We start from the raw sequence: 25,883 nt of genomic DNA on the forward strand, positions 1-25,883 counted from the left end.
AACATTTTGCCTCATGATTTCCGTATCTCAAGTTTTATTTAAAATAATCTTTTCCCCAGGCCAGCCCCGTGGTCAAGTGGTTAAGTTTGTGTGTTCCGCTTTGGCGGCCCAGGGTTTCACTGGTTCAGATCCTGGGCACGGACATGGTACTGCTCATCAGGCCATGAGGCAGCGTCCCACATAGCACAGCCAGAAGGACCTACAACTAGAATATACAACTATGTACTAAGGGGCTTTGAGGAGAAGAAGGAGGGGGGAAAAAAAGGAAGACTGGCAACAGATGTTAGCTCAGGGCCAATCTTTAAAAAAATTAAAATTAAATTAAATAATCTTTTCCTGCTCCTAGGTGACAAAGTTATTCTCTGTTTTCTTATACTAACTTTACAGTTTTACCCTTCATATTTCAGTCACTACTGAACCAAATGGAGGTCGTCTGTATGGTCACTGTTACTAGAAATTTAACTTTTTTTCCTCCAATATAAAAAGCCATTTTCCCCCAAATCATTTACTAAACAATTAGCCCATTTCTCATTTCTTCCATTGGTCTTTTCCTCAGTTCTTGTGACAATACAATGCATTTTTTTAATCACTGTGACTTTTTAATATGCCAAACGTCTTGTGGAGCAAGCCCCCACTCTCTATTTTCCACAGCTAACTCAGCTGCTCACAGACCTTTATTCTTCCATATACTTGGAAGAAAATCTTCAAGTTCCTCAAAGACTCTGTTAAGAATTGTGATTCATATATGCCAAATTTATACATTAATTTGGGGGTAAATGACATTTTTAATGTTATATCAACCCATCCAAGAACATGAAATATCTTACTATTTATTCAAGCTATCTTCTATGTCTTCTATTACAGTTTTAATTTTTCCTGACAAAGGTCCCATATATTCTTGGTAGGTTATATTTCTAGAAATTCTATAGTTTTTTCCTATTGCAAATTTATTTATTTTTGAATTATTTTCTGTTGATTATTGCTAATATAGGAAAATACTCCTGGTTTTGATAAATTTACCCTGTCTGGCAAACTCTGCCCAATGCTGTTTTTATTATATACTAGTTTGACGATTCTATTGATGATTTCAGGAGGACAATCAAATTGTCTGTTGATAGAACAATTTTATCTCTTCTTCCAATTTCAACACCATTATTTCTTTTCCTTTTCTTATAGTACTGGTAGAACTGTGTTAAATAGTAGAGATAATTGTGGTCAACCTAAACTTTTCTGTCTCTTCATTCTTTCATTTCCTGGGGGGAGTGTGGTAAAATCTCTAACAATTGCTGATTTACCTATAGGCATACCTTGGAGATATCACAGGTTCAATTCCAGACCACTGCAATAAAGCAAATATCATAAAAAAGTGATTCACACGAATTTTTCAGTTTCCTAGTGTATATAAAAAAGCTGTTGAGCCAGTCCTGATGGCCTAGTGGTTAAAGTTCCGTGCTGTCCACTTCAGTGGCCTGGGTTCGCTTCTCTGTCATGGAACCATACCACTCGTCTGTCAGTTGTTATGCTGTGGTGGTGTCTCACAGAGAACCAGAGGGACTTACAATTAGGATATACAACCATGCTTGTGGCATGAGGGAAGAAGAAGAAAAAAACCCAGGAAGATTGCCAACAGATTTTAGCTCAGGGCAAATCCTCCCTTGCACACACACAAAAAAGCTGTGTTTACACTATGCTGTAGTCTATTAAGTGTGTGATAGCATTATGTCTAAAAAAACAATGTGCACACCTTAATTAAAAAATACTTTGCTAAAAATTGCTAACCATCATCTGAGCATCTTTTTGCTGGTGGAAGGTCTTGCCTCAGTGTTGATGGCTGTTGACTGATCAGGGTGGTGGTTGCTGATAGGGTGGCTGTGGCAATTTCTTAAAATAAGACAATAATGAAGTTTGCACCATCAATCGACTCTTCCTTTCATGAGTGATTTCTCTGTAGCATGTGATGCTGTCTGACAGCATTCAGTAAAACTTCTTTCAAAACTGGAGTCAATCCTCTCAAATCCTGAAGCTGTTTTATCAACTAAGTTTATGTAATATTCTAAATGATTTGTTGTCATTTCAACAATCTTCACAGCATCTTCACCAGGAGTAGATTCAATCTCAAGAAACCACTTTCTTTGCTCTTTCCTAAGAAGCAACTCCTCATCTGTTAAAGTTTTATCATAGGACTGCAGCAATTCAGTCACATCTTCAGACTCCACTTCTAATTCTCTTTCTATTTCCACTACATCTGCAGTTTCTTCCTCCTCTGAAGTCTTGAATCCTTCAAAGTCATCCATGAGGATTGGAATCAACTTCTGTTAATGTTGATTTTTTGATGACTTCTTATGAATCACAAATGTTCACCACAACTAGAAGGACCTGCAACTAAGATACACAACTGTGTACGGGGGGGTTTGGGGAGATAAAGCAGAAAAAACAAAAAAGACTGGCAACAGTAGTTAGCCCAGGTGCCAATCTAAAAAAAAAAAAAAAATGTTCTTAAAGGCCTCTAGAAAGGTGAATCCTTTCCGGAACGTTTTCAATTAACTTTGTCCAGATCCATCAGAGGAATCACTATCTATGGCAGCTATAGCCTTACAAAATGTGTTTCTTAAAAAATAAGACTTAAAAGTTGAAATGACTCCTTGATTCATGGGATGAGAAGAGATGTTGTGTTAGCAGGCATGAAAACAACATTCATCTCATTGTACATCTCCATCAAAGCTGTTGGGTGACCAGGTGCATTGTCAACGAGCAGCCATATTTTGAAAGGAATCTTTTTCTCTGAGCAGGTCTCAACAGTGGGCTTAAAATATTCAGTAAACCATACTGTAAACAGATGTGCTTTCATCCAGGCTTTGTTGCTCCGTTTATAGAGCACAGATAGAGGAGATTTAGCATAATTCTTAAGGGCCCTAGGAATTTTGGAACAGTAAATGAGCACTGGCTTCAACTTAAAGTCACCAGCTGCAATAGCCCCTAAGAGAGTCACAGCCTGTCCTTTGCAGCCAGGCATTAACTTCTCCACTCTTGCTAGGAAAGTCCTAGATGGCATCTTTTTCCACTGGAAAGCTATTTTGTCTACACTGAAAATCTGTTATTTAGTGTAGCCCCCTTCACTGATTATCTTAGCTGGATCTTCTGGATAACTTGCTGCAGCTTCTATCAGCACCTGCTGCTTCCCCTTTCACTTTTATGTTATGGAGATGGCTTCTTTCCTTCAACCTCATGAACCAACCTTTGCTAGCTTCAAACTTTTCTTCTGCAGCTTCCTCACCTCTCTCAGCCTTCCAGAATTGAAGAGGTAGGGCCTTGTTCTGGATTAGGCTTTGGCTTAAGGGAATGTTGTGGCTGGTTTGATCTTCTATCCAGACCACTAAACCTTTCTCCATATCAGCAATAAGGCTGTTTTGATTTCTTATCATTCATGTGTTCACTAGAGTAGCACTTTAAATTTCCTTCAAGAACTCTTCCTTTGCATTCACAGCTTGGCTAACCAGCACAAGAGGCCTAGCTTTTGGCCTATCTCGACTTTTGACATGCCTTCCTCACTAAGCTTGATCATTTCTGGCTTTTGATTTAAAGTGAGAGACGTGCAACCCTTCCTTTCACTTGAATACTTAGAAGCCGTTAGAGGGTTATTATTTGGCCTAATTTCAATATCCTTGTGTCTCAGGGAATAGGGAGGCCCAAGTATAGGGAGAGAGACAGGAGAATGGCTGGTAGGAGGAGCAGCGAGAACACACATACTTATCAATTTAAGTTCACTGGTTCATGGTGCCCCAAAACAATTACAATAGAAATATCAAATATCACCGATCACAGATAACCATAACAAATATAATAACAATGAAGAAGTTTGAAATATACTGAGTATTACCAAAATGTGAAAAAGAGACACAAAGTGAAGAATGCTTTTGGAAAAATGACACCAATAGACTTGCTTCACGCAGGGTTACCACAAACCTTCAATTCGTAAAAAATACAAGTATCGTCAGAGTGCAATAAAGCGAAGCACAGTAAAACGAGGCATGCCTGTCCTTCTCTCTTCTGTTCCTCAGTTTCCACTTGATATGTTCTGACCTGCATTGTTAGGAGCACATATACTTATGTTGACTATACGTTTTGTGTTATATCTTCTTGATCTACGATTCTTCTTACGAGTAATTATGTTGCTTTTGCTATTTTTGCCTTTTAGATGGCTACTTCAACTTTCTTTTGTTTTGCCTAGTGTATCTTTTCCATCCTTTTAAATGTTTCACTCAGTTTTATGCATATCTTTACAAACAACATATCAGGGGTTTTTGTAATCCAACCTGCTGATTCTTTCAATTGATGAGTTTAACACATTTACATTATTTTAATTACCACTATATCAGGAATTATTTCTGCATCTTATTCATACTTTGTCTTCACAATATATAATGTTTACTTTTTCCCCTTTTGTACTTTTAGTTGGATAAAGCTTTCTTCTCCTGTTAAAAGTTATTTGTATATTCTATTTTGTTCTGCGGTGATCACCCTTAAGTTCCACGCTCATATTTGATATCTTAATATTTGTATCTATAGATATACAGGTATTAGTATCTCTATTTCCCCTAACAACACACATACTCCCATCTACCCTCTCTACTTGGTATTGTCAAAAATTTTAATTCTGGGTTATCATTGACACACTTTTTCTTTTCTTTGGTCCTAGCCATTTTTTTTTCAAACAACAACAGCGAACTTTCCCAAGTTACTACTGCTGTACAGCAAACTACCCTAAAACTTAGTGGCATAAAACAAGTATCACTTTCTTATGCTCACAGATCCTATACGTCAGGAATTAGGATAGGGCACAGCAGGGATGGCTTATCTCTGCTCCATAATGTCCAAGAGGACTTGAATGTCTGGGGGTGACTCAGAAAGCTGGGGGCTAAAATCAACTGGAGACTTCTTCATTCACATGTTTGCTCCCTTGATTAGATGACCTGAAAGTTGGGCTCAGCTGGAGATGTACACCAGAGCACCTACAAAGCAGCTTTTCCTTGTGGCCTGGGCTTCACACAGCCTGGCAGCTGGGTTCTGAGAGGGAGATCCCAAGAAGTGGTGTCTGGAGAGCAGTAATTCCAAAAGAACCAGGAGGAATCTGAATGGCTTTTTATAAGCCTCAGATGTCACATGACACCACTTCTGCCATACTCTGTTCAAGTAGCTCCAAGCCCACTCAGATTCAACGGCAAGGGATATAAACCCCACCACTCACTAGGAGGACTGTCAAAGAATTGAGAGGCTTGTTTTAAAATTCCCCTATCTCTTGCAGCATTTTTTGAATGTGTCTCTTCTTATTTGAGTATTTATTCCAAAAGTGTTTTCAGTGTGTATCTTTGTGTAGCAAACCTTCTGAGGCCTTATGAGAATTTTTATCACGTCTCACATTTTGGGTGTATATAAATTCTATGTGGATTTAGTGTTCTTTGCCTTTAACACTTTAAAAACATTACTCCAGGGCCCAGCCAGGTGGTGTAGTGGTTGTTTGTTTGCTCTGCTTCAGTGGCCCGGGTTTCACGGGTTCAGATCCTGGGCGTGGACCTACACAAACCACTCATCAAGCCATGCTGTGGTGGCAACCCACCTAAAAAATAGAGGAAGACTGGCACAGATGTTAGCTCAGGGCCAATCCTCCTCACCAAAAAACCCCAAATAAATAAATAAATAAATAAATAAAACATTACTCCATTGTCCTCTTGAAATCAGATTTCTCAAAATCAACACTATGGGTAATCTAATTCTTGTTCCTTTGTAGGTGATCTGTTCTTTGTCACTGGAAGCTTTTAGAATTTTTTGTCTTTGACATTATCTGTCACTGTAAATGGGTCTAATGGCAGGGGGGTGTTTCCTTCTCTCCCATATTTAGCCATCTTTAAGCCCTTTCAGTCTAAGGTCTTCCATTAGTCTTCAATTCTGAGAAATTTACCTCAATTATTTCTTCAAATATTTCCTCCTCCCCTTTTATTGTCTCCTCTAGGATTCCTATTTATCTGGACAGAAGCCCTTCTATATCTAACTTTCATTTTTTTTATTGTTATATTTTTTAAAGATTTTATTTTTTTCCTTTTTCTCCCCAAAGCCCCCCGGTACATGGTTGTATATTCTTCCTTGTGGGTCCTTCTAGTTGTGGCATGTGGGATGCTGCCTCAGCGTGGCTTGATGAGCAGTGCCATGTCCGCGCCCAGGATTCGAACCAATGAAACACTGGGCTGCCTGCAGCGGAGCGCGGGAACTTAACCACTCTGCCACGGGGCCAGCCCCTATATCTAACTTTTAAACCTCTTGGTTTTGATTTTATGTGTTCTCTCTATCATTTAGTGCTACATTATCAGAGAGTTCTCAATGTCATCTTCCAACTCATGATTTTGTCCATTAGCTATATACCTCAACTATCATCCAGTCTAATGGATTATTTTCACCACATTTTTCATACCTAATATTTCTACTTGGTTCTATGTTTTTTCGTTCTTGCATTATATTACTAACATCTTTCTTATCTCCTTAAATATATTTACCATGCTTATTTTTAACTCTTGGTCAATCTTTTCCAATAATTCTCCATCAGATGGTATATGTTATTTACTTAGTTATCTTTCTTTGAGAGTACTATTCAGGTGACTAGTTTGGCTGTAAACTCATGTTCTTCTGGGATACCAGCCACTCTGTCTGGTAGGTCACCAGGCCCTAATTGTATCCAACCTGGTGACTTTAAGAAGAGAGAATGAGCACCAGGGACCTCCCAACTACTGTCGTTTACTCCCATCTGTTGGTCATTCCACAGGCAACGCCTCTGGTCAGGATTTCACATTTACACTCTTAGGGAGAAACAGCACTGGGCAGAGAGAGTCTTTCTACCTACCAATCTGTCAGTTTGGAGAGGGTGGGGAGATAAAAAAGTGATCCCCAAGGGTAGTTAGGCCAGAGAAGTTTACATAAGGGCCATCAGAGCCCCAAACAGACCTTCTGAATGGATATGGAGGCCTGGATCACTACTGTTCATTTCTGTGGTGAAGGGACAGGCAAAGACAGTCTCAAGGCAACACCAATGAGAAATAACAACAGAAATTAACAGCCATCGTCCAATCTATTTTCTCACTGCTATCTCTGGCACTCCTTAGTCTTAGATTGCAGCTGTCAAAACCCACTCACCCATAAACACGTACAGGTTCAAGAGAGCCTAGTCTCCCTGCACTTCCCTCTCACTCCACGAGTTGATTTTGGGTGATGGAGGTAACAACTAGGACTAGGTCTGACAGAAAAAGGAAACCAGCCTAGAAAGCATTTTCTTCATCAAAGGTGTAGAACTTTTGCTCAATTTCAACCATTCCTAATCCAGTTTAGAAATCCAAGGCAAGTGAATGAATGAAAAATTAGTATTTAATAGCAGAATATCTTACCACCGAAAAAGGTACCCTGGGGCATCTAGTTTAGAGAGCAATGATAAGTACTTTCTGATTCTTTCATGGATACTCATAACATCTCTAGCTTCACACGTTTGAAAACACATTTATTTTTTCAAACTTTCATTAACCATGGACTTATAAAGCACTCTGTGTAAACTTTTGGGTGAAATTTAAAAAAAAACAAAACTCTATAGTTCTGCTCACCAATACTTTTGACATCTAAGTGTCTTTAAAGTAACACAATTCCCCAGTCCTCTACTGAGGATCAACGACCATGGCAAGCACTCACAAACACACTTATACAACTATCAGCCTCAAGCTAATCTGAAAATATGTTAGAAACAGAGAAATTAGCAGAAAGGATGCTATTTTCAACAGTAGGCAAGAAAGGAAAGGACCTAACCTAGAACCTTAGACATCCTTACACAGAGTTGGTAGACAGTTGACAAGACTCGGCTAGTAAATGAATTTGGTCGTTCTCTATAATAAGGGTACCAAAAAAGTTAACTCAACCTTAAATCCCACTGAGGAATACAGTTTCTAGTATCAAAGAGGTAAGGCTTTTGCTCTATTCTGGTACTAGTAAGATGATATCAGTAATTACTTTCAGTTCTGAGAACCACACCACATGCTCTGAAGGTTAATTTTTTTTTTTTAATTTTTGCCAATATGATGGTTGGGAAATTATGGTATCTTTTAAATTAGTATTTTTCTGACTACTAATAAGGTTGACTATCTACTGATGAAGAAATGTGAATAGCTAATTAACTTCTGTGAATCGTCTGTTCATATTCTTTATCAATCTTCCTCAGATTATTTCTTTCTTTAAAAATCTGGTTCTGAAAGCTCTCTGTATTTTAAGGAGTCTGACCCTTTCTCAGCTATGTGTTACAAATATTTTCTCCCAGTCTATCATCTGCATTCAGCCCTTATTTACAGAGTTTTTTCTAAATAACTTTTCTTCAAAAAAGTTGTCAAAATTTGTTGGTTTTTGCTTGACAAGCTATTTTCTGTTTTTCCTAAAACAGTCTCTTCCACTGGACATAATACAAACACTATCCCATATCTTGCTCACTTTTTCACATTCAGACCTTTGGTTTGAAGTCGAGATCCAAGTAGAGACTTTCCACTTGAAGGTCTATTGTACCAATAGCCCTTAGTAAATAAAAACACTTTCCCCCTCTAAATTGAACTGCTACTTTAATAACATTTTAAAGTTCCATAATTCCTTGTAACAGTTGGATACTATTCTTTTTCTACTGTCTATTCTTGGGCCAATACCATGCTGTTTTGATTAGAGGTTTCTTGTAATTTTTAATATCTGGGATTCCTCCCTCTTATTCTTTTCTCAGTTTTCTAAAATGTATTCACTTAAAGGGTACTTTCCCTAGGCACAGATAATAAGATGGAACTGGGTACAAATTTTAAGATGTATGTTGGGGGCTGGCCCTGTGGCCAAGTGGTTAAGTTTGCATGCTCGGCCTTGGCAGCCGGGATTCGCCAGTTCGGTTCCTGGGCATGGACCTACACACTGCTTATCAAGCCATGATGTGGTGGCATCCCACACAGAAGAACTAGAATGACTTACAACTAGGATATACAACTACATACTGGGGCTTTGTGGAGGGGAAAAAAAAAATGGGGAAGACTGCCAACAGATGTTAGCTCAGGGCCAATCTTCCTCACCAAAAAAAAAAGCACTAAGTAAAAAAAAAAGATGTATGCATTATCTTATAACTAAAAAACACAGTTCATAGGTAGAATCTCAATTAGATTCCATACAATAAATACAAATAAAAGAGTAGATGGGCCGGCCCAGAGGTATAGTGGTTAAGTTTGCATGCTCCACTTCAGTGGCCTGGGGTTTGCAGGTTCAGATCCCAGGCGTAGACCTACAAACTGCTCATCCAGCCATGCTGTGGCAGCATCCCACATACAAAAAAAGGAGGAAAATTGGCACAGATGTTGGTTCAGTGACAGTCTTCCTCAAGCAAAAAGAGGAAGATTGGCAATAGATGCTAGCTCAGGGCCAATCTTGCTCACCACAAAAAAAAAATTAAATAAAATAAAAGAGTAGAAAAATCACATGGACAGATACAACTGATATGTATGGTGAACACTATGCCTCTCATTTGATACTAATAAAAGTGGAGGAAACTGAGGCACAGAAAGGAAAATGGAAGCGCATTAGGCCAAGAATCTGATTAATGGAAAAAACAGAGAGAAAACTTCCACTAAGGGAGGCACAGAGACCTAATAAGATAAAGATCACTAATATTTTATTTGTCCATTACCATCCACATAGAGGTAAAGAAATAAACTGGTGATTCTACAACTCGTCACAGGCAACCTTTCATATAGCCAAGAACAATGGCTGAGCTCAGCTGAGAGAACAGTTACGTGAACTCCACGGCCTGTTCTTTTGATCTTCAGAGATTATGAACCCACCCACAAATAGCAATAGAGAATATAAACATTCTATGTCTCTATCAGCATAGAACCCCGAACAGCCTGCTCCCCAATTCCTATTAATAATTGAGTCATCTGGGGTAAGAATGTGGCTTCTCTACTTCTCACTGCAAAACCCACAAAATGTACCAAGAAAAACAAATATTCATATAAAATATGAAACAACCCCAAACTACAGATCAGGAAGTATTCTACCAAATATAATACAATATGGGACAAGTTGATAATGAGTATCATGAGCCAATATATACTTCCACATATCCAAGCACTGTTGGACTCCCCTGAAAATGATGGAGAAGGGATATTTGAGACAAAGATAAATGAGGGTGCAGGCAAATCACAGGGGAGAGAGCAAATCATCTTCTGAGGGTACATTTCCACATGGAGGAAGGGCAAGGGAGACATGGATAAAGAAGAGACTGTGAACTGTGTGTACAGGCCACGTTTATTTTCTCTGACGTGTAAATCAGAGAATCTATAAGGAGAGAGGCTGTGAGGATCAGCATTAGCTGAACAGAATGAAAGAAATCGTCAAACAGATGACGTTATATTAAGAACCACAGTGCACTCTTTCCTGGGTGATCTATTTACCCAAAAGGAGGGAACACAATACTGAGGAGATAGATACATGGTTCTGGGTCAGAGAACAGAGGCCCTTGTGAGAAAGCATCCTGAGACAAGAAAAGTGAACTGAACCTTCCAGATGCACCAGATCACACCCTTCCCCACACTGCTACTACAGATAATAGTAACAGTAACTAACTGAGCTCATACCATATTCTAGTCACTATTCTGGGAGTTTTACAAGTATTAACTCTTTTAATCCTCAAAGCAACCCCAATGAGGTAAGTACTCTTATTATCTCCATTTCACAGATGAAGAAAATGAGGCTCAGAGAAGTTAAATAAATTTCCTATAACTACATAGCTAGGAAATACAAGACTCAATTTGAACCCAAACTGTCTGGTTTAAAGCTCAGCTTTTAACTATTATGCTATATTGTCTCTCCTGTATTAATATTAAACAATTAGCAAACCCATAAAGTATACAGATTTTTTTATTTATACAGGAAATATTTACATACCTTGTACTGTAAGCTCTGCCTGAGCTTCAATTGTCTCATTTCCATTATCAGCTATGCAAAAATAAGTCCCAGCATCATCTTCAGTGACATCACTGATCTCCAGACTACCACCTGCCAGCAATACCAATCTTTCAGAGCTGCATAAAAAAACAGTGATACATTTCAGAACTAGGAAAATAATACCTGAGAAACTTTCCACATTAAGCAGAAAAGCAATTAAACAATATGATTATTTATATGGCTACAGATGGACTGAGACCAATATGAAATTATCAGAATTTAATTTAGTCCAATTTGCTTTGTTCATAGTTTACATGCATAAATATCAAAAATACAAATAAAAATCTTAAAATGAATTATCTCTGACATTTATCATTATTCCCAAAGAATCTAACTTTTGTGACTAATTCTGCTCCCCAGAGTCCATCCTTGCCTCCCTTCTCTGCCCAATTTTTTCTGCAAATTGTGTAATTTTGAAGTCTGGAATCAATTTAAGAGTCATTCCACCACAGCTAGGCCACACTGAGATGACTAAGAGAGAGGGCAAAATGTCAGATCAGAAACAGTCATTCATGGGGTCACAGTTCCTACTGAAAGTTTCCTATGGTGGCCTGGCTAGGGAAGGGAGGAACAGGAGAAGGGAAGGGAGAGAGGACAGCTGCCAGAAAGCAGTTCCCTGGGTGTGGGAGCTGGCGTCAATCAGCCAGCACCTTGCCATTATCAACAGAGGTGCTGATGATCACTGACCCAGCACCACGGAGTGGAGTGACGTAGGTCTACTTACAGAGAACACCTAGAGAAAGTAAACTGACCCCGTGACATCGCGGAGGAAACCTCAAATCTTATCCTGGTCAACTTTTCACAAAGTGAACAAGTTTAGTTTGGAGAGCTACAATTTTATTTTTATTTTGAGGTTCTATGTCTAAACTGGTTTTCATAGGCAGATTTTTCTCTCAAATCTTAACTCACACTTCCTGTCTCTACCTATGCTCAACAAGAAAGTTCTGACTGTAATTTGGCTTTTCATGAAAACAGAATTTCTGATGGGAAAAAATCAGAGGACATGACTATTCAGTCTGTGCCACATTTATAATTTTCATCTTTAAGTAAAGTGCTATTCTAGCTTAAATTTCAGTATACTGTGAGTTTGGGTAATTAGTCTTCTGGAACCTGATAAAATTAAGTTTCTGGGGCTGGCCCGGTAGTGCAGTGGTTAAGTGCGCACGTTCCGCTTCTCAGCGGCCCAGAGTTCCCTGGTTCGGATGCTGGGTGCGAACATAGCACCACTTGGCAAGCCATGCTATGGTAGGTATCACACGTATAAAGTAGAGGAAGAGGGGCACAGATGTTAGCTCAGGGCCAGTCTTCCTCAGCAAAAAGAGGAGGACTGGCAGTAGTTAGCTCAGGGCTAAACTTCCTCAAAAAAAAAAAAAAAAAAAGATTAAGTTTCTGGACAAAGAAATAGGAAACCCAGAATCAGGTTTGGTGATTTCTCTAAGAAATACCCTACAAGGTGATCATTAAACTTATCAAGTGGCCTTCCAATTTGAAACATCTTAATTATGCCCTCAAATCCCAACTTGAAGTGACAGAATAGAGAAGCAAGACAACATATCACGGAACAGAGCAAGAATGACCAGGATAGAATAAACAGAGACATAAGAAAGGGTTTCAGTGTCTCACAAAATAAGAAAAATTTACTAAAATTAAAATCCTGTATTTTACCCTTGGACAAAATCACTACTAAGCTCCAGAAATGAAAAACAATGTTCAAAAATGGGAAATCATCGGGGCTGGCCCTGTGGCTGAGTGGTTAAGTTCGCGCGCTCCGCTGCAGGCGGCCCAGTGTTTCGTTAGTTCGAATCCTGGGCGCTGACATGGCACTGCTCATCAGACCACGCTGAGGCAGCGTCCCACATGCCACAACTAGAAGAACCCACAACGAAGAATACACAACTATGTACCGGGGGGCTTTGGGGAGAAAAAGGAAAAAATAAAATCTTCAAAAAAAAAAAAAATGGGAAATCAGCAACATATACATAAGATACCTAGCTGAGAGGAACATAATTTGAAACACTGGTTAGTATGGTACTTTTGAAATTGAGATACAGTAATTTATATCTAATAGTTATACAAGAAAATATTCCTGATACTTGCTATGCCTCATATTTGCCATAACTGAGTACTAGTACAGAAGTCAATCTTTCTTAATGGAGTTGATTTTACTCCCCCAAAAGAAGCCTGGGAGGAAAAATGTCCATTAGCTTGGCAGAATTCATTTAACTTGTTCAGATAACTATATGATGGCTTATAGTAAAATGACAATCAAGTCTTTAGAATTCCAAAATTCAAAGATGCGGGCATAAGCAACAATACGTAAAAAAAACACGCATGGTCAATGGGTACAAGTTGAGTTGAGTGCTGTTGGGCACAGTGACTGTCTGTGTATGTGTCCCTGAGTATAGCCAGCGGTCAATCCAGGACAGCGTGGTGTGCTATGGAGACCTTATTTTTTGGCCAAAGGGAAAGGCTTTTGAGTAGGTGAATAACACGATCAAATTTAGTGAAGAAACCAGAGGAGTGGGGAAAAGACTAGAAGCAGGAGGTCTGGTTGTAAAGTTATTGTAATAGTCCAGAATTAAACAAAAAAAAGATGAACTCTGGTATTAACAACAGGGGTAAAAAGAAGACAAAAAGTATTAACCACTCTTTGAAAAAAGCTGGATGATGAGGGTACGGAGCGGGATTTATTAACTCATTTAACAAATATTTACTGGTGTCTCTACATGTGTCAGGTAGCAACTGGGGATGCAGCAGTGAGCAAAAACGCAATCAGTGCAACTCACTGGGACAGACAGACATAAAAGATGACAATTCTACAAAATGGTATACCAAAAGAACCTGCCAGGAAATCAGAAATAGAGAGATCTTCCTGACCAAAGTAACCTTTTGAAGAATGAGGAAATAAGAGATAATGAGGGGGAGAAAAAGATCACAGAAAGACTTGCACATGCAAAGGAACTGTGGCAGAAAGGACCACAGTGTATTTGGGGATCTGAAAATAACTAGTGTGGCAAAGTATGAGAAGAAAAAAAGAGAGAAAGAAGAGGGTGGAGCCAGACTGCACAAGGCTTTGAAAGCCATTTTAGAATTTGAATCTTCAACCTAAAAACAAAGGAAATCCATTAAACATTTTTAAAATTGGGTGGGGAGTTGAAATGGTGTGGTGAGATTTGAGCTTTGAAAAGACTGCTCTGGCAGGAGTATGCAGACGTATTTGGAAGGAGGCCAGAGAACGTGTGGGCAGAATAGTTAGGAGGCTAATCCAGTAACTGAGGTGACAAGTGACAGTAGCTTGGAATAAGGTGGTGGCAACACAGACGGATTTTAGAGATATTTCGGAGGTAAAATGGAAAATGTTGTAGATGGATTGGATAGAGAAGTGAGGAAGAAACACATGCCAACGAAGAGTCTTAAGGCTAAGCAGTAAGTGTGAAGGGGAAGCAAAAGGAAAACTGCCTGTCTGATTTAGGTTTTTGTGTGTTGTTGCTGCTGTTGTTACTTGAGTGAGAGAGCCGAGCCTTTTTATAGGCAAAAGACAAAGAGTGCGTGGAGAGGGAAAAGTCTGAAAAGAAGATTCATGAAAGTGCCGGAGAGGATGGAAAGTAATAAGATCTAGACCACAAAAGGATTTCTAAGACTCCTCTTCCTCTAAAACAGCAAGAAAGGAAAGAGAGGTGAAAGCCACGTCTTATATACTCTCTGGCACAAAATTTATTCTCTCATTTGTTTTCTTCCTTAAACTTTTCATTTTGAAGTAACTGTAGATTCACATGCAGTTCTAAAAAATAATACGGAGAGATCCCAGGTACACTTTACCCCGTTTCCCCAATGGTACACCTTGTAAAACTACAGCCCAACGATCCTGACGTTTCCATCACCACAAGGATCCTCACACTGCCCTTTCATAGCCACACCACTTCCCTCCCACTCCCTCCTCGTTAACCCCTAGCACACGCTGATCTGGTTCTCCATTTCAGTAATTTTGTCATTTCAAGAAGAATGTTATATAAATAGAATCATGAAGTGTGGAACCTTTGGGGACTGGTTTTTTTCACTCATCATAATTCTCTGGAGAGTCATCCAAGTTGTGCATGTATCAATAGTTCATTCCTTTTATTGCTCAGCAGTGATTCCACAGTGTGGATACACCGTAGTTTAACTGTTCACTCAATGAAGGACATCTGGGTTGTTTCTAGTTTGGGGCTATTATGAATAAGGCTGCTATAAATATCCAGGTACAGGTTTTGTGTGAACATTAAGTCCATTTCTATAGGGTAAATGCCCAAAAGTGTAAATGTTAGGTCATACGGCAGTCGTACATGTTTTATAACGAACTGCCAAACAGGTTTTCAGAGTGGCTGTACCATTTCATATTCCTACCAGCAATATCAAAGTGATCCCATTTCTCCACATCCTTGACAGCATTTGGTGGTGTCACTCTTTTCTAATGTTGGCTATTCCAATAGGAACGTAGTGATAACTCACTGTGGTCTTAATTCGCATTTCCCTAAGGGCTAATGATGTTAATTTTTCTTGTGCTTATCTGCCAGCTGTATATCTTCTTTGGTGAAACATCTATTCTTGTCTTTGCCCATGTTCTAACTGGATTATATGCGATTTTTTACTGTTGAGTTTTGAGAGAACCTTATACATTTTACACACTGGTCCTTTATTGGACGTGTGGTTTGCAAATATTTTCTCCCACTCTGTAGCTTATCTTTTCATCCTCTTAATAGGGTCTTTCATAGAGCAAGTTTTTAATTCTGATGAAATCCAATTTTCCTTTTACAGATTATGCTTTTGTGTCAAATCTAAAAACTCTTTGCCTAGCCCTAGATTCTGATTTTCTCCTATGTTTCTTTTCCAAAATTTCATTTTGCATTTTACATTTAGGTTCATGATTGATTTTGCGTTCGTTTTTTTTGTATAAGGTTAACTTTTTTCTTTTTTTTCCCTTGCTGAGGAAGATAAGCCCTGAGCAACCATCTGTGCCAATCTTCCTTTTTTTAATATGTGGGTTGCTGCGACAGCATGGCTGAGTGATACAGGTTTGTGCCTGAGATCCGAACCTGCGAACCCAGACCACTGAAGCAAAACATGCCGAACTTAACCACTAGGCGTGGGGCCAGCCCCAAGGTTAACTTTTCATATGAGGCTTAGGTTGAGGTTCATTTTTTTGGCTGTGAATGAGTATCCAATTACGCCAGCAGCATTTGTTGATAAGGTTATCTTTCCCCTGTTGAATCACTTTTACATCCTTGTCAACAGTTAGTTGGGCATTTTTGTGTGGATCTACATCTGGATGTTCTATTCTGTTCCACTGATATATGTGTCTGTCTCTCCATCAACACCATAAAGTCTTGATTATTGTAGCTATATAGTAAATATTAAAATCAGGTAGACTGATTCTTCTCACTTTTTTTTTTTTTAAGATTTTATTTTTTTCCTTTTTCTCCCCAAAGCCCCCCAGTACATAGCTGTATATTCTTCGTTGTGGGTCCTTCCAGTTGTGGCATGTGGGACGCTGCCTCAGCGTGGCTCGATGAGCAGTGCCATGTCTGTGCCCAGGATTCGAACCAACGAAACACTTGGCCACTTGCAGCGAAGCACGCGAACTTAACCACTCGGCCACGGGGCCAGCCCCTGATTCTTCTCACTTTTAAAAAAATGTGTTTAAATATTCCAGTTCCTTTGTTTTTCCACATATATTTTAGAACAATCTTGTCTATATCTACTAAAAATCTTGGTGAGATTCTGACAGGAATTGAGTTAAGCTGTATATCAATTTGAAGAGAAGTGACATCTTTACTCTGTTGAGTCTTTCAATCTATGGACATGGTACATCTCTTCATTTATTTAGATCTTTGATGTCTTTTGTTAGCACTCCGTAGTTTTTAGCATACAAAGCTAAGTAGTTTTTGTTAGATTTACACCTAAGTATTTCAAATTTTTGTGACTGTAAATACTATTGTATTTATAATTTCAGTGTTTCACATGTTTATTGCTAGTATATAGAAATACAACTGATTTTTACGTCTATCTTGTATCTTGTGACCTTGCTGAACTCATTTCTCAGTTCTAAGAGTTTTTTGTGGATTGTTTGGGATTTTCTATATAGATAAACATATCATCTGCAAATAGGGACTGTTTTATTTCTGCCTTTCTGATCTGTGCGCCTTTTCTTTTTCTTGCCTAACTGAACTTGCTAGAACTTACAGCACTCTGCCAGTGAATTTCCTTAAATGATTCCTGATGTTAAGGGGGAAACTATTGTCTTTCACCATTACGTATGTTAGCTGTAGGGTTTCTGTAGATATTCTTAAGTTATTTTTCTGAAGGCTTTTTTTTTTTTTTTTTAAACAACGAATGGGTGTTGAATTTTGTGAAGTGCTTTTTCTCCATTGATTAATTTGATCATGCAGGTTTTTTTCTTCAGTTTGTTAATATGGTGAATTACACTGGTTAATTCTGGAATACCGAGTCAGCCTTGCACCCCTGGAATACACCCATTTGGTCATGGTATATATGACTTTTTATACATTGCTGAATTCCACGTGATAATAATTTGTTAAGAATTCTTATGTTTATATTCACGAGGGATATTGCTCTGTAGTTTTCTTTTTTGTACTATCTTTATCTAGTTTTCACATCAGGGTAATACTAGCTTCAATTCCTTCTCTTCTATTTTCCAGAGAGATTCTGTAGAATTGGTGTTCATTCTTCTTCAAATGATGGTAGAATTCTCCAGTGAAACTATTTGGGGCTGGAGACGTCTTTTCTTGGTAGTTCTAAAACTACAAGTTCAGTCTCCTCAACAGTTAGAAGGCTATTCAAATTCTCTATTTCATATTGGGTTAGCTGAGGTAGTTGGTGTTTTTGAGGGAGTGGTTTATTTTGTCTAAGTTGTCAAATTTACATGTGCACAGCTATTTACAGTATTTCCTTATTATCTTTTTGATGTCTTCAGGGTCTGTAGTGGCGTCCCCTGCTTCAGTCCTAATAGCGATCATTTGTGTCTTCTCTCTTTTTCCCAGTCCACTGATTCCTTGCTCTGTCCCATCCAGTCTGCCACTGAGCCCATCCACTGAAGTTTTTATTTTGGTTACTATCTAGGTTCAAAATTTTCCACTTGGTTCTTCTTTAAATCTTCTATTTCTCTGAGGAGACTTTCTATTTCTTTGCTGACATATTCTATTTTTTTCATTTGTTTCAAGTGTGTTCATAATTGTTCGTTAAAGTATTTTTATGACGACTGCTTTAAAATATTTGTCAGATAATTCTAAAACCTATCATTCTCAGTGTTGCCAACTACTGTCTTTTCTCATTTGAGATTTTCCTCGTTCTTGGTGTGATGAGTAATTTTCAGTTGAAATCTGGATATTTGGGGTATTATGTTATGAGGGTCTGGATCTCACCAAACCTTTTGTTTTAGCAGGCTTCTTCTGACGCCACTCTAGCAGAGAAAGAGCGAGGTACTACTTCATCACCATCAGGTGGAGACAGAAGTCCAGGTACCCAGCTAGTCTCCATTAATACCTAAGGGAGATGGGGGACTCCTCATTACCCCTTAACAGGGCTGGGAGTTCTGATTCCCCGCTAGGCCTCCAGATACTGCCCCCTGGCTGGGTGCGGTAGGAGTGCCTCATGAGTATTCTTCACGTGGCATCCACTGACACCTCGAGATGGCATGGTGGTGAAAGTTCTGACTCTCCACTATGGGGAAGGGAAGAAAGTAAGGAGTATCTCTTACTGCCAGGTGGAATAAAAGTCCAGGCTCCCCAGGTGGTCTCCACTGACACAGCAGGGAAGGGGGCCTCCAAACTGCCTGGCTGGGATGAACGTCTTGGCTCCCCACTTAGCCTCTGACACCATACAGCAGGGAGGTTGGGGGACCTCATTACAACCTGGCGAGGCCTGGTGAGGGCGAGGACATAGTTTCTTCTGTGGTGTTTGGCTGAAGCAGGAGTGATTATAGTCTAGCAGTTTTTGTCTCACTAGGCTGCCCCTTTCTCCTGGTCCTCTGGCTAGGGAGGGGACACTTTTGTTAGAGCTTTTTTGTATGCATCTGTTAGCACTGCCAGCTTCTTCAGCCTCAAGGTGGGATAGATGAGGTATAAACAAATCCCAAGGAGTTCACCATCATGTTGTTCTTTGGGTCCCAAGGTCCCTAGCCAGTCAATCTTCCTCTCTCTATCTTTCAGAGTCTTCTTATGTTTGTTTTATATCTATTGTACAGGGTTTTTAGTTGTACTTAGCAAGAAGAATAGAGAAACATACACAACTACTCCGTCTTTCCAGAAATGGGAGTTCTCCACTTGTTTTTTAAATAATCTAATTTTTCTACTATTATGAATTGTAATAACATTAAGCATTTTTATAACTATAACCTGTTCCTTTGTAGCTGGGTTCTGATCTAGCATTCTACTAAAACATAACATTATTTGATTACTAAAGGACATTTTGCTGTCAGTCACCTTGCATTTTTAGCATTTGTATTTTCTGGATTCTCTTCCTTTAAAATAAAACTATTCAAAGAATGGAATACATTTCTGCCCTCATGCCCCCTTCAATAGCTATGTTTGGTTTTGATCTGAACAAATTTGATCAAAATATTAAGTAAAGACATCAATCCTTAAGATATTTATAAAAGCCATTATAATGTTTTAATATTCATTTTCAAACAGATCTTAAGATTAGTAATAGAGAAGGATGTTTATTAAAGATTTTTTACTAGAGCCAGCTCAGTACTATCTCTATGTCTAGCCACTTTTTTCTTTCAATTTCTAAATTTTTTTCCTGCTTTTTCTCCCCAAATCCCTCCAGCACCTAGTTGTACATTTTAGTTGTGGGTCTTTCTAGTTGTGGCATGTGGGACACCGCCTCAGCGCGGCCCGATGAGCAGTGCCATGTCTGCGCCCAAGATCTGAACTGGTGAAGCCCTGGGCCACTGAAGCGAAGCATGCGAAATTAACCACTTGGCCATAGGGCCAGCCCCACAATTCCTAAATTTCTAATTGGGGTCTAAATAATTTATTAGCTAAGGCCTATTTATATATCTCATAAGGCTCTGGTAGAAACAAAGATATTTTGAGTAATTACCTACATGTAACCTGAAGTTCTTTTGTGTTCTATTCATCTACTTATATTTTCCTATATTACATTCAGGCATTCAATCAAAATATATTGGTAAACACTCTAATGGGTCTAACCCATTATGAGCCAAGCACTGTGCTGGGGTCTAGAAATACCAACATGAAGAACAATGCTGTCCTGCTCTTACATTCTTCTAAATCTTCCTGAGACAGTGATATAACAAGGCAATGCTTCTCAGACTTTCCTACCACAAAACCCAAGCATGCAGAAGCCTACAGAACTCAAGGTATAAACAGTCTACTCAATCTTAAAAGTCTCCTGATTTATCCTTAAAATTCAGAAGAATATTACGAGCCATGATATATCCACCTTTGATTTAATTAAAAACATTTCCCCTCTGAAATATCTCTGAATAAACTCAAATGTAAAAATTTTATGTAACATAAAAGGAAGATACATAACATTTCTACCATTATTTGTATACCCTGACCCACCCAGACCTCAGCCTGAGGATCTCTCTACTAACAGAACAATTCTCAAACACACTACATAACATAGCAACCTCACCTCTATCTCTTTTGGCATCCCTGGCATACTTTGTATTAATTTTCTTCACAGCACTTACTATAAACTCAAATTTTATATGATTATTATCTGACTCTTCCCTAATAGAATACGAGCTCCAAGAGCAACAACTCTATTTGGTTTATTACTCTATTCCCAGTACCTAGAACAGAGCCTAACATAATCAGCATTGAATAACCATTGAATAAACAAATGAGAATCATAGGAATTCTCGCTTTTATTTCTTATATAAGAAATCAAACTCCTATATCATATATCTTCAGAATGTCTTTCTATGATGATAAAATACAAAAGGTGTTTTTTTTGATGAGGAAGATTCAACCTGAACTAACATCTGTTGCCAATCTTCCTCTTTTTTTTCTTTTTGTATGTGAGCCACCATCATAGCATGGCCACTGACAGACGAAAAGTACAGGTCCATGCCACAAAAAACTTTAAATTATATATGCAGCTTGCATCATATTTCTATTGGACAGCACTGCTCTAGAACAGTGCTCCTCAACTGGGGACAATTTCGTTCCCCAGGGGACACCTGGCAATATCTAGAAACATTTTTGGTTGTTACAACTTGAGAGTGCTATTGGCATCTAACAGGTGGAAGTCAGGGATGCTACTCAACATTCTACAATGCACAAGATAACTTTGTTTTGGAAACACAACATACCTAACTACCACCCCAACTACCACCTCAGTTCTCTTATCAGAATACAACTGAGAAAAGTATCCATTACATAAGAAAGTAAGGAGGAAGGTGGGAGGGTTGACAGAGTGGTTGTTATTAACAGAAAAGGTTTTCATGGAAGATGGAGAATTTGTGATGACAGAAGAAGGCTGGTATGATTTTAAAAGCAAAACAAAAGAATGAGGAATACATTTTCTTTTACTGTTTGAATAAAAGAAAAAACTACTATCAACAAAATGCATAGGAGAATGAGTGAGAAGTCTCAGGCTAATCAGGACCAGAAACTCTTGCCACAATTTAGGGAAGGAGGTCCTGAGGCCTTAAGCTAAGTATACTGCAGCTCAGAAAGAACAAATGAAATAATTATCCCTTAATATGTTGAAAGGATTTTTTTCTTTAAACATCCTAATCATATATAGCATATAAACATATTTCAAGGATGATAAATGAGCATTATGATGTGTTTAAGTAAAAATAAAGTAGAGAGTCATTTTTTTTATTGATCAATCAATAGTCCCGAGTAAGATTAGACCAAGTCTAAGCTAAAGCTGACGAGGCTTTTAGGCAGACAACATTACCTTTCTGTGTCAAGTGCCTCCTCATTTTTCATCCATCTTATGGTTGGAGTAGGAAGTCCCAAAGCAACACATGGCAACACTGCACTCTGACCAATGACTCTGACTAAGGAAGAAGGTTGTTTCAAAAATACCAAGTTTGATGTAACCTCAGGATCTAAAAAAAAAAAAATTTAAATTAAAGGCAATGATTAAGAAAGCACTTTACCACTTTAATGATGAAGAATGGCAAACTCCTATTGAGTCTGTATGGTTTTATATAACAACATATTTTAACAAAGTGACCAAAGAAAATTCCATTTAAATTTGCAAATGTTACTTAATTTCTACATGCAAAACATCGTGCTAGGTTCTCTGAGGGCCTTAAAGATGTGTAAGTTAAAGCTCCGGCCTTCAAGGTGCTTACTGGTCAACTGAGGGAGATTTAACATGAATTCCCTTCACTTTAAAAGACAGGACGAAGTCAATGTCTCATGAATGGTATAAATGGAGCAAAGACTGAGCAAGCTCAGGACCCTTAGCAGCATCCTCCACACTCACAGCGCTATCATAAGAGGTTTCCTTTCCCTCCCTATATCTGTGTGTTACTGCTGAAAATCTTTCAGAGTTTCATCTTTTTAACTTGCTCACTTAGTCCGTCAACCCTTTAATTTTATAATGATGCAACTATCAGGCTACCACTATGCGTGTGTTCACTTTATAAAGTTGCCCTCTTATGGACATATGAAAAGGCCACACTCTCATGGGTGGAAGAGAGGGTTCTCTACTTGATGGGGCGATATTTCCAGTGTTAAGTTTTAAGAAAAAAGACCATTCTCAGGCAAAGAGATGTGACTCCTGTCCCCGTGATCTTAGGAAAAAATGTTCTACAGTCATGGTAACAACTACCAGAGCTGGCTCTAAACTTGTGTAACCAATCGATGACAGTTTCGTAGCCACGGTAACCAGCAAACACTGTCTAATAGATCACTGACAACTCACTTCAGTGAATATGCCTTTGAAAACCAACCAATCAGTGCTAGCCTCAGGTTTAAAAGTCAGCCATTTGGCGATGGAATCACTTGCTTCTAAGGCTGACATTAACCTGCTCTCACCTCTGTAAGCAACCATAAAACATGCTTCTATGAATGACATCAACCCACCCCTGCCTCCTAACACATCAAAAACAATGTCTTCCCAAAAATTCTATAGGAGATCAGCAGTTTGCATTATTTAAAAAGACTATGTTTGACAAGCATACCTCTCCATCGTTTACTTAAGTAAACAAACATTCAGTGCTTTGTTTTTTTTCAGGTATCGAGTGGTGGTTCATCCTTTGACATGGAGAATCCCATTTCCTTGGACCCAATTTTGAAGATTTGCTTGAATGTTACCCCAGGTATAGAGAAGAAATAGGACCTCTGCCATTTAAAGCAAGTCAGGAAGCAGGCTGGAGGCACTGCTATGTGGCAACAGTTCTCTCTTTTTTTTCACCTTGAATTATTTAGCTAGATTTAATCAGTTTTGATAGAAACAAACTTAAACAAGTATTTAGTGGCATGTATATGCCAGTTACCCTTCCTGGCCGCAGAGCAAATTCCCTGTCTTCGTTGAGCTTACATACTAATAGGGGGAGAGAGACAACAAATAAAAGATAAGGTATGTCAGATGGTGACACGTTCTGAAGTAAAATGAAGGAGGAGAAAGCACCGGGGTGGAAATGGAAGACTGCCAACTGCTGTTTTAAACAGTGGTCAAGGAAGGCTTCACTGATAAAGGGATATTTGAGCAGAGAGGTAAGACAGAGAGTCAGGCAGATATCCCAGGGAAGAAGATTCCAGGCAGAGAAAACGGCAAGTGGAAAGGCCCTAAAGCAAGAGCATGTTTGGAGTGCTCCAGAAACATAAGGTGGCCACAGTCACAGAGTGAGGGAGAGGAGCATGAGATGGAAGAAGAGAGATGGAGGAGGGAGGTGGCATTAAGATTATATAAAGCCTTAGAGGCCAAGGACTTTAACATTGACCCTGAGATGAGAAACTGTAAGGAGGTTCTGAGCAAAGATGTGACATGATCTAATACACGTTTAAAAGATAACTGTGGCTGCTGAGCTGGGAGTACACTAGTTTAGGAATGACAAGGGCAAGGATGATGATGACAAAGAAAGAAACGGCATTTTAAAAAATCAGTTCAAGGCCCATCAGCAACACCCTCAAGAGCTGCTGCTCATCACACTGGTCTCACTTTGCGAGCCAATCCACAGGCTGAAAATGAGCCTGCGAAGTAGTCACATATAAAAACTCTGCCCAGATAACATAGGGATGGTCCAGTTATATTCAGAAACTCAGATTTGAAATAAGAAATATGGAAAGAATCAGGTACCTAGCAGGGGGAAGAGAAACCGAAAGGTCATGAAACATCATGAGGCTCAAGGGACGATGACGAACTACAAGCGAGAGGAAGTCATGAGGAAGCAGAAGCACTAGTGCTGAACATACTTTCCTGCTTGATGAACTTTTACTGACTAACGCATTCACTAAAGACTGGATCTTTCTGGGATGTTTTCTTCTTTTTACCTCTCATAAGAAAATGAGACTCCTCATGCTGAGACTAGTGTGTCATACCACATACTTAACAGTGTTCACCGAAGAAAATTCTAACAGAAGAATTTTACCCATTAACAAACATAACACCATCAGTCCTGATAATAAATTAATACCTGGGAGAACTTTTAATTCAGCTTCATCACTATACTTCGGCGGCCCACCACTTTCCACTACGCAGCGATAAAGGCCCCCATCTCTTTCAGTCATGTTGCTGATGACCAGTGTTCCACTGGGGAGTTTGATAACTCTATCATCCAGAAGAAGAGGCTGTCTGTTCTGTTCCCACCTCACAAATGGGACCAAATCTGCATTAACTTCACAATTCAGAACTGCACTGTTTCCAGCATAAACTGAAGAAGGTTCCGGTTGGCTGGCAAACCTTGGAAGACCTGGACAATAAAGGAAAAGAAGAAATAAAATATCATTAAATATTACTTTAAAATGTAGTCATGAGGACCAGGAAGCAAGTCAGCCTGTGTGGCCACATGCATGGTAGAACCAGGGTCAAGAAGAAGGACCCTCAGGGGCTGGCCCCGTGGCCGAGTGGTTAAGTTCGCGTGCTCCGCTGCAGGCGGCCCAGTGTTTCGTCGGTTCGAATCCTGGGCGCGGACATGGCACTGCTCGTCAGACCACGCTGAGGCAGCGTCCCACATGCCACAACTAGAGGAACCCACAACGAAGAATACACAACTATGTACCGGGGGGCTTTGGGGAGAAAAAGGAAAGAATAAAATCTTTAAAAAAAAAAAAAAAAAAAAAGAAGAAGGACCCTCAGCCAGGGGTGCTACCCAGACAGCAAAGCAAAAATTTCCACTGTGAAGAAATGAGACGGCCCAGAGAAAAAGACCTCTCACAGTAGTGAATTCTATGAGCTATCTACTTAGTGTCCTGTTATAAACTCCCCTTCTTTCTTGATTTGGCCACAACCAGCTTCTATCGCTTGCAACCAAAGAACTCTAACCAAGAGTCCTTTAGAATGGCAATTTCACAATATCTTTTTTTTTTAAAAAAAAGTTTTACTGAAATACAATTTATATACCATAAAGTTTACCATTTAAAGTGCACAATTCAATGGTTTTTAGTATATGCACAGAGTTGTATAGCCATCACTGTAATCTAATTTTGGAACATGTTCATCATCCCCAAAAGAAACTTTGTACTCACTTGTGGTCATTTCCCATTCTCTGTACCTATCCCCTTTGCTACCTCCTAATATCTTCATCTCCCCAACCCCAGACCTAGAAAACCACCAATCTACTTTCTGGCTCTATATACTTGCCTATTGTGGACATTTCATACATAGGAGATCATACAATG

At 39.1% G+C, this 25,883-nt stretch overlaps 1 protein-coding gene across 13 annotated transcripts in view; it reads right to left on the minus strand.

Moving 5' to 3' along the window:
- The window catches only part of NEO1 (neogenin 1), a 249,324-nt gene that overhangs the window by 154,926 nt on the left and 68,515 nt on the right, over positions 1-25,883 (minus strand). For all 13 annotated transcript variants that reach the window (XM_070498461.1, XM_070498457.1, XM_070498490.1 and 10 more), the window contains exons 3-5: positions 24,680-24,955; positions 21,988-22,141; positions 10,987-11,123 (exon numbers count right to left, since the gene is read on the minus strand). In XM_070498461.1, the coding sequence (XP_070354562.1) occupies positions 10,987-11,123; positions 21,988-22,141; positions 24,680-24,955 (567 nt within the window). The remainder of the gene's footprint in view (positions 1-10,986; positions 11,124-21,987; positions 22,142-24,679; positions 24,956-25,883) is intronic.

Source organism: Equus asinus, chromosome 2 (genome assembly GCF_041296235.1).
Source record: "Equus asinus isolate D_3611 breed Donkey chromosome 2, EquAss-T2T_v2, whole genome shotgun sequence".
Taxonomy (NCBI): Eukaryota; Metazoa; Chordata; class Mammalia; order Perissodactyla; family Equidae; genus Equus; species Equus asinus.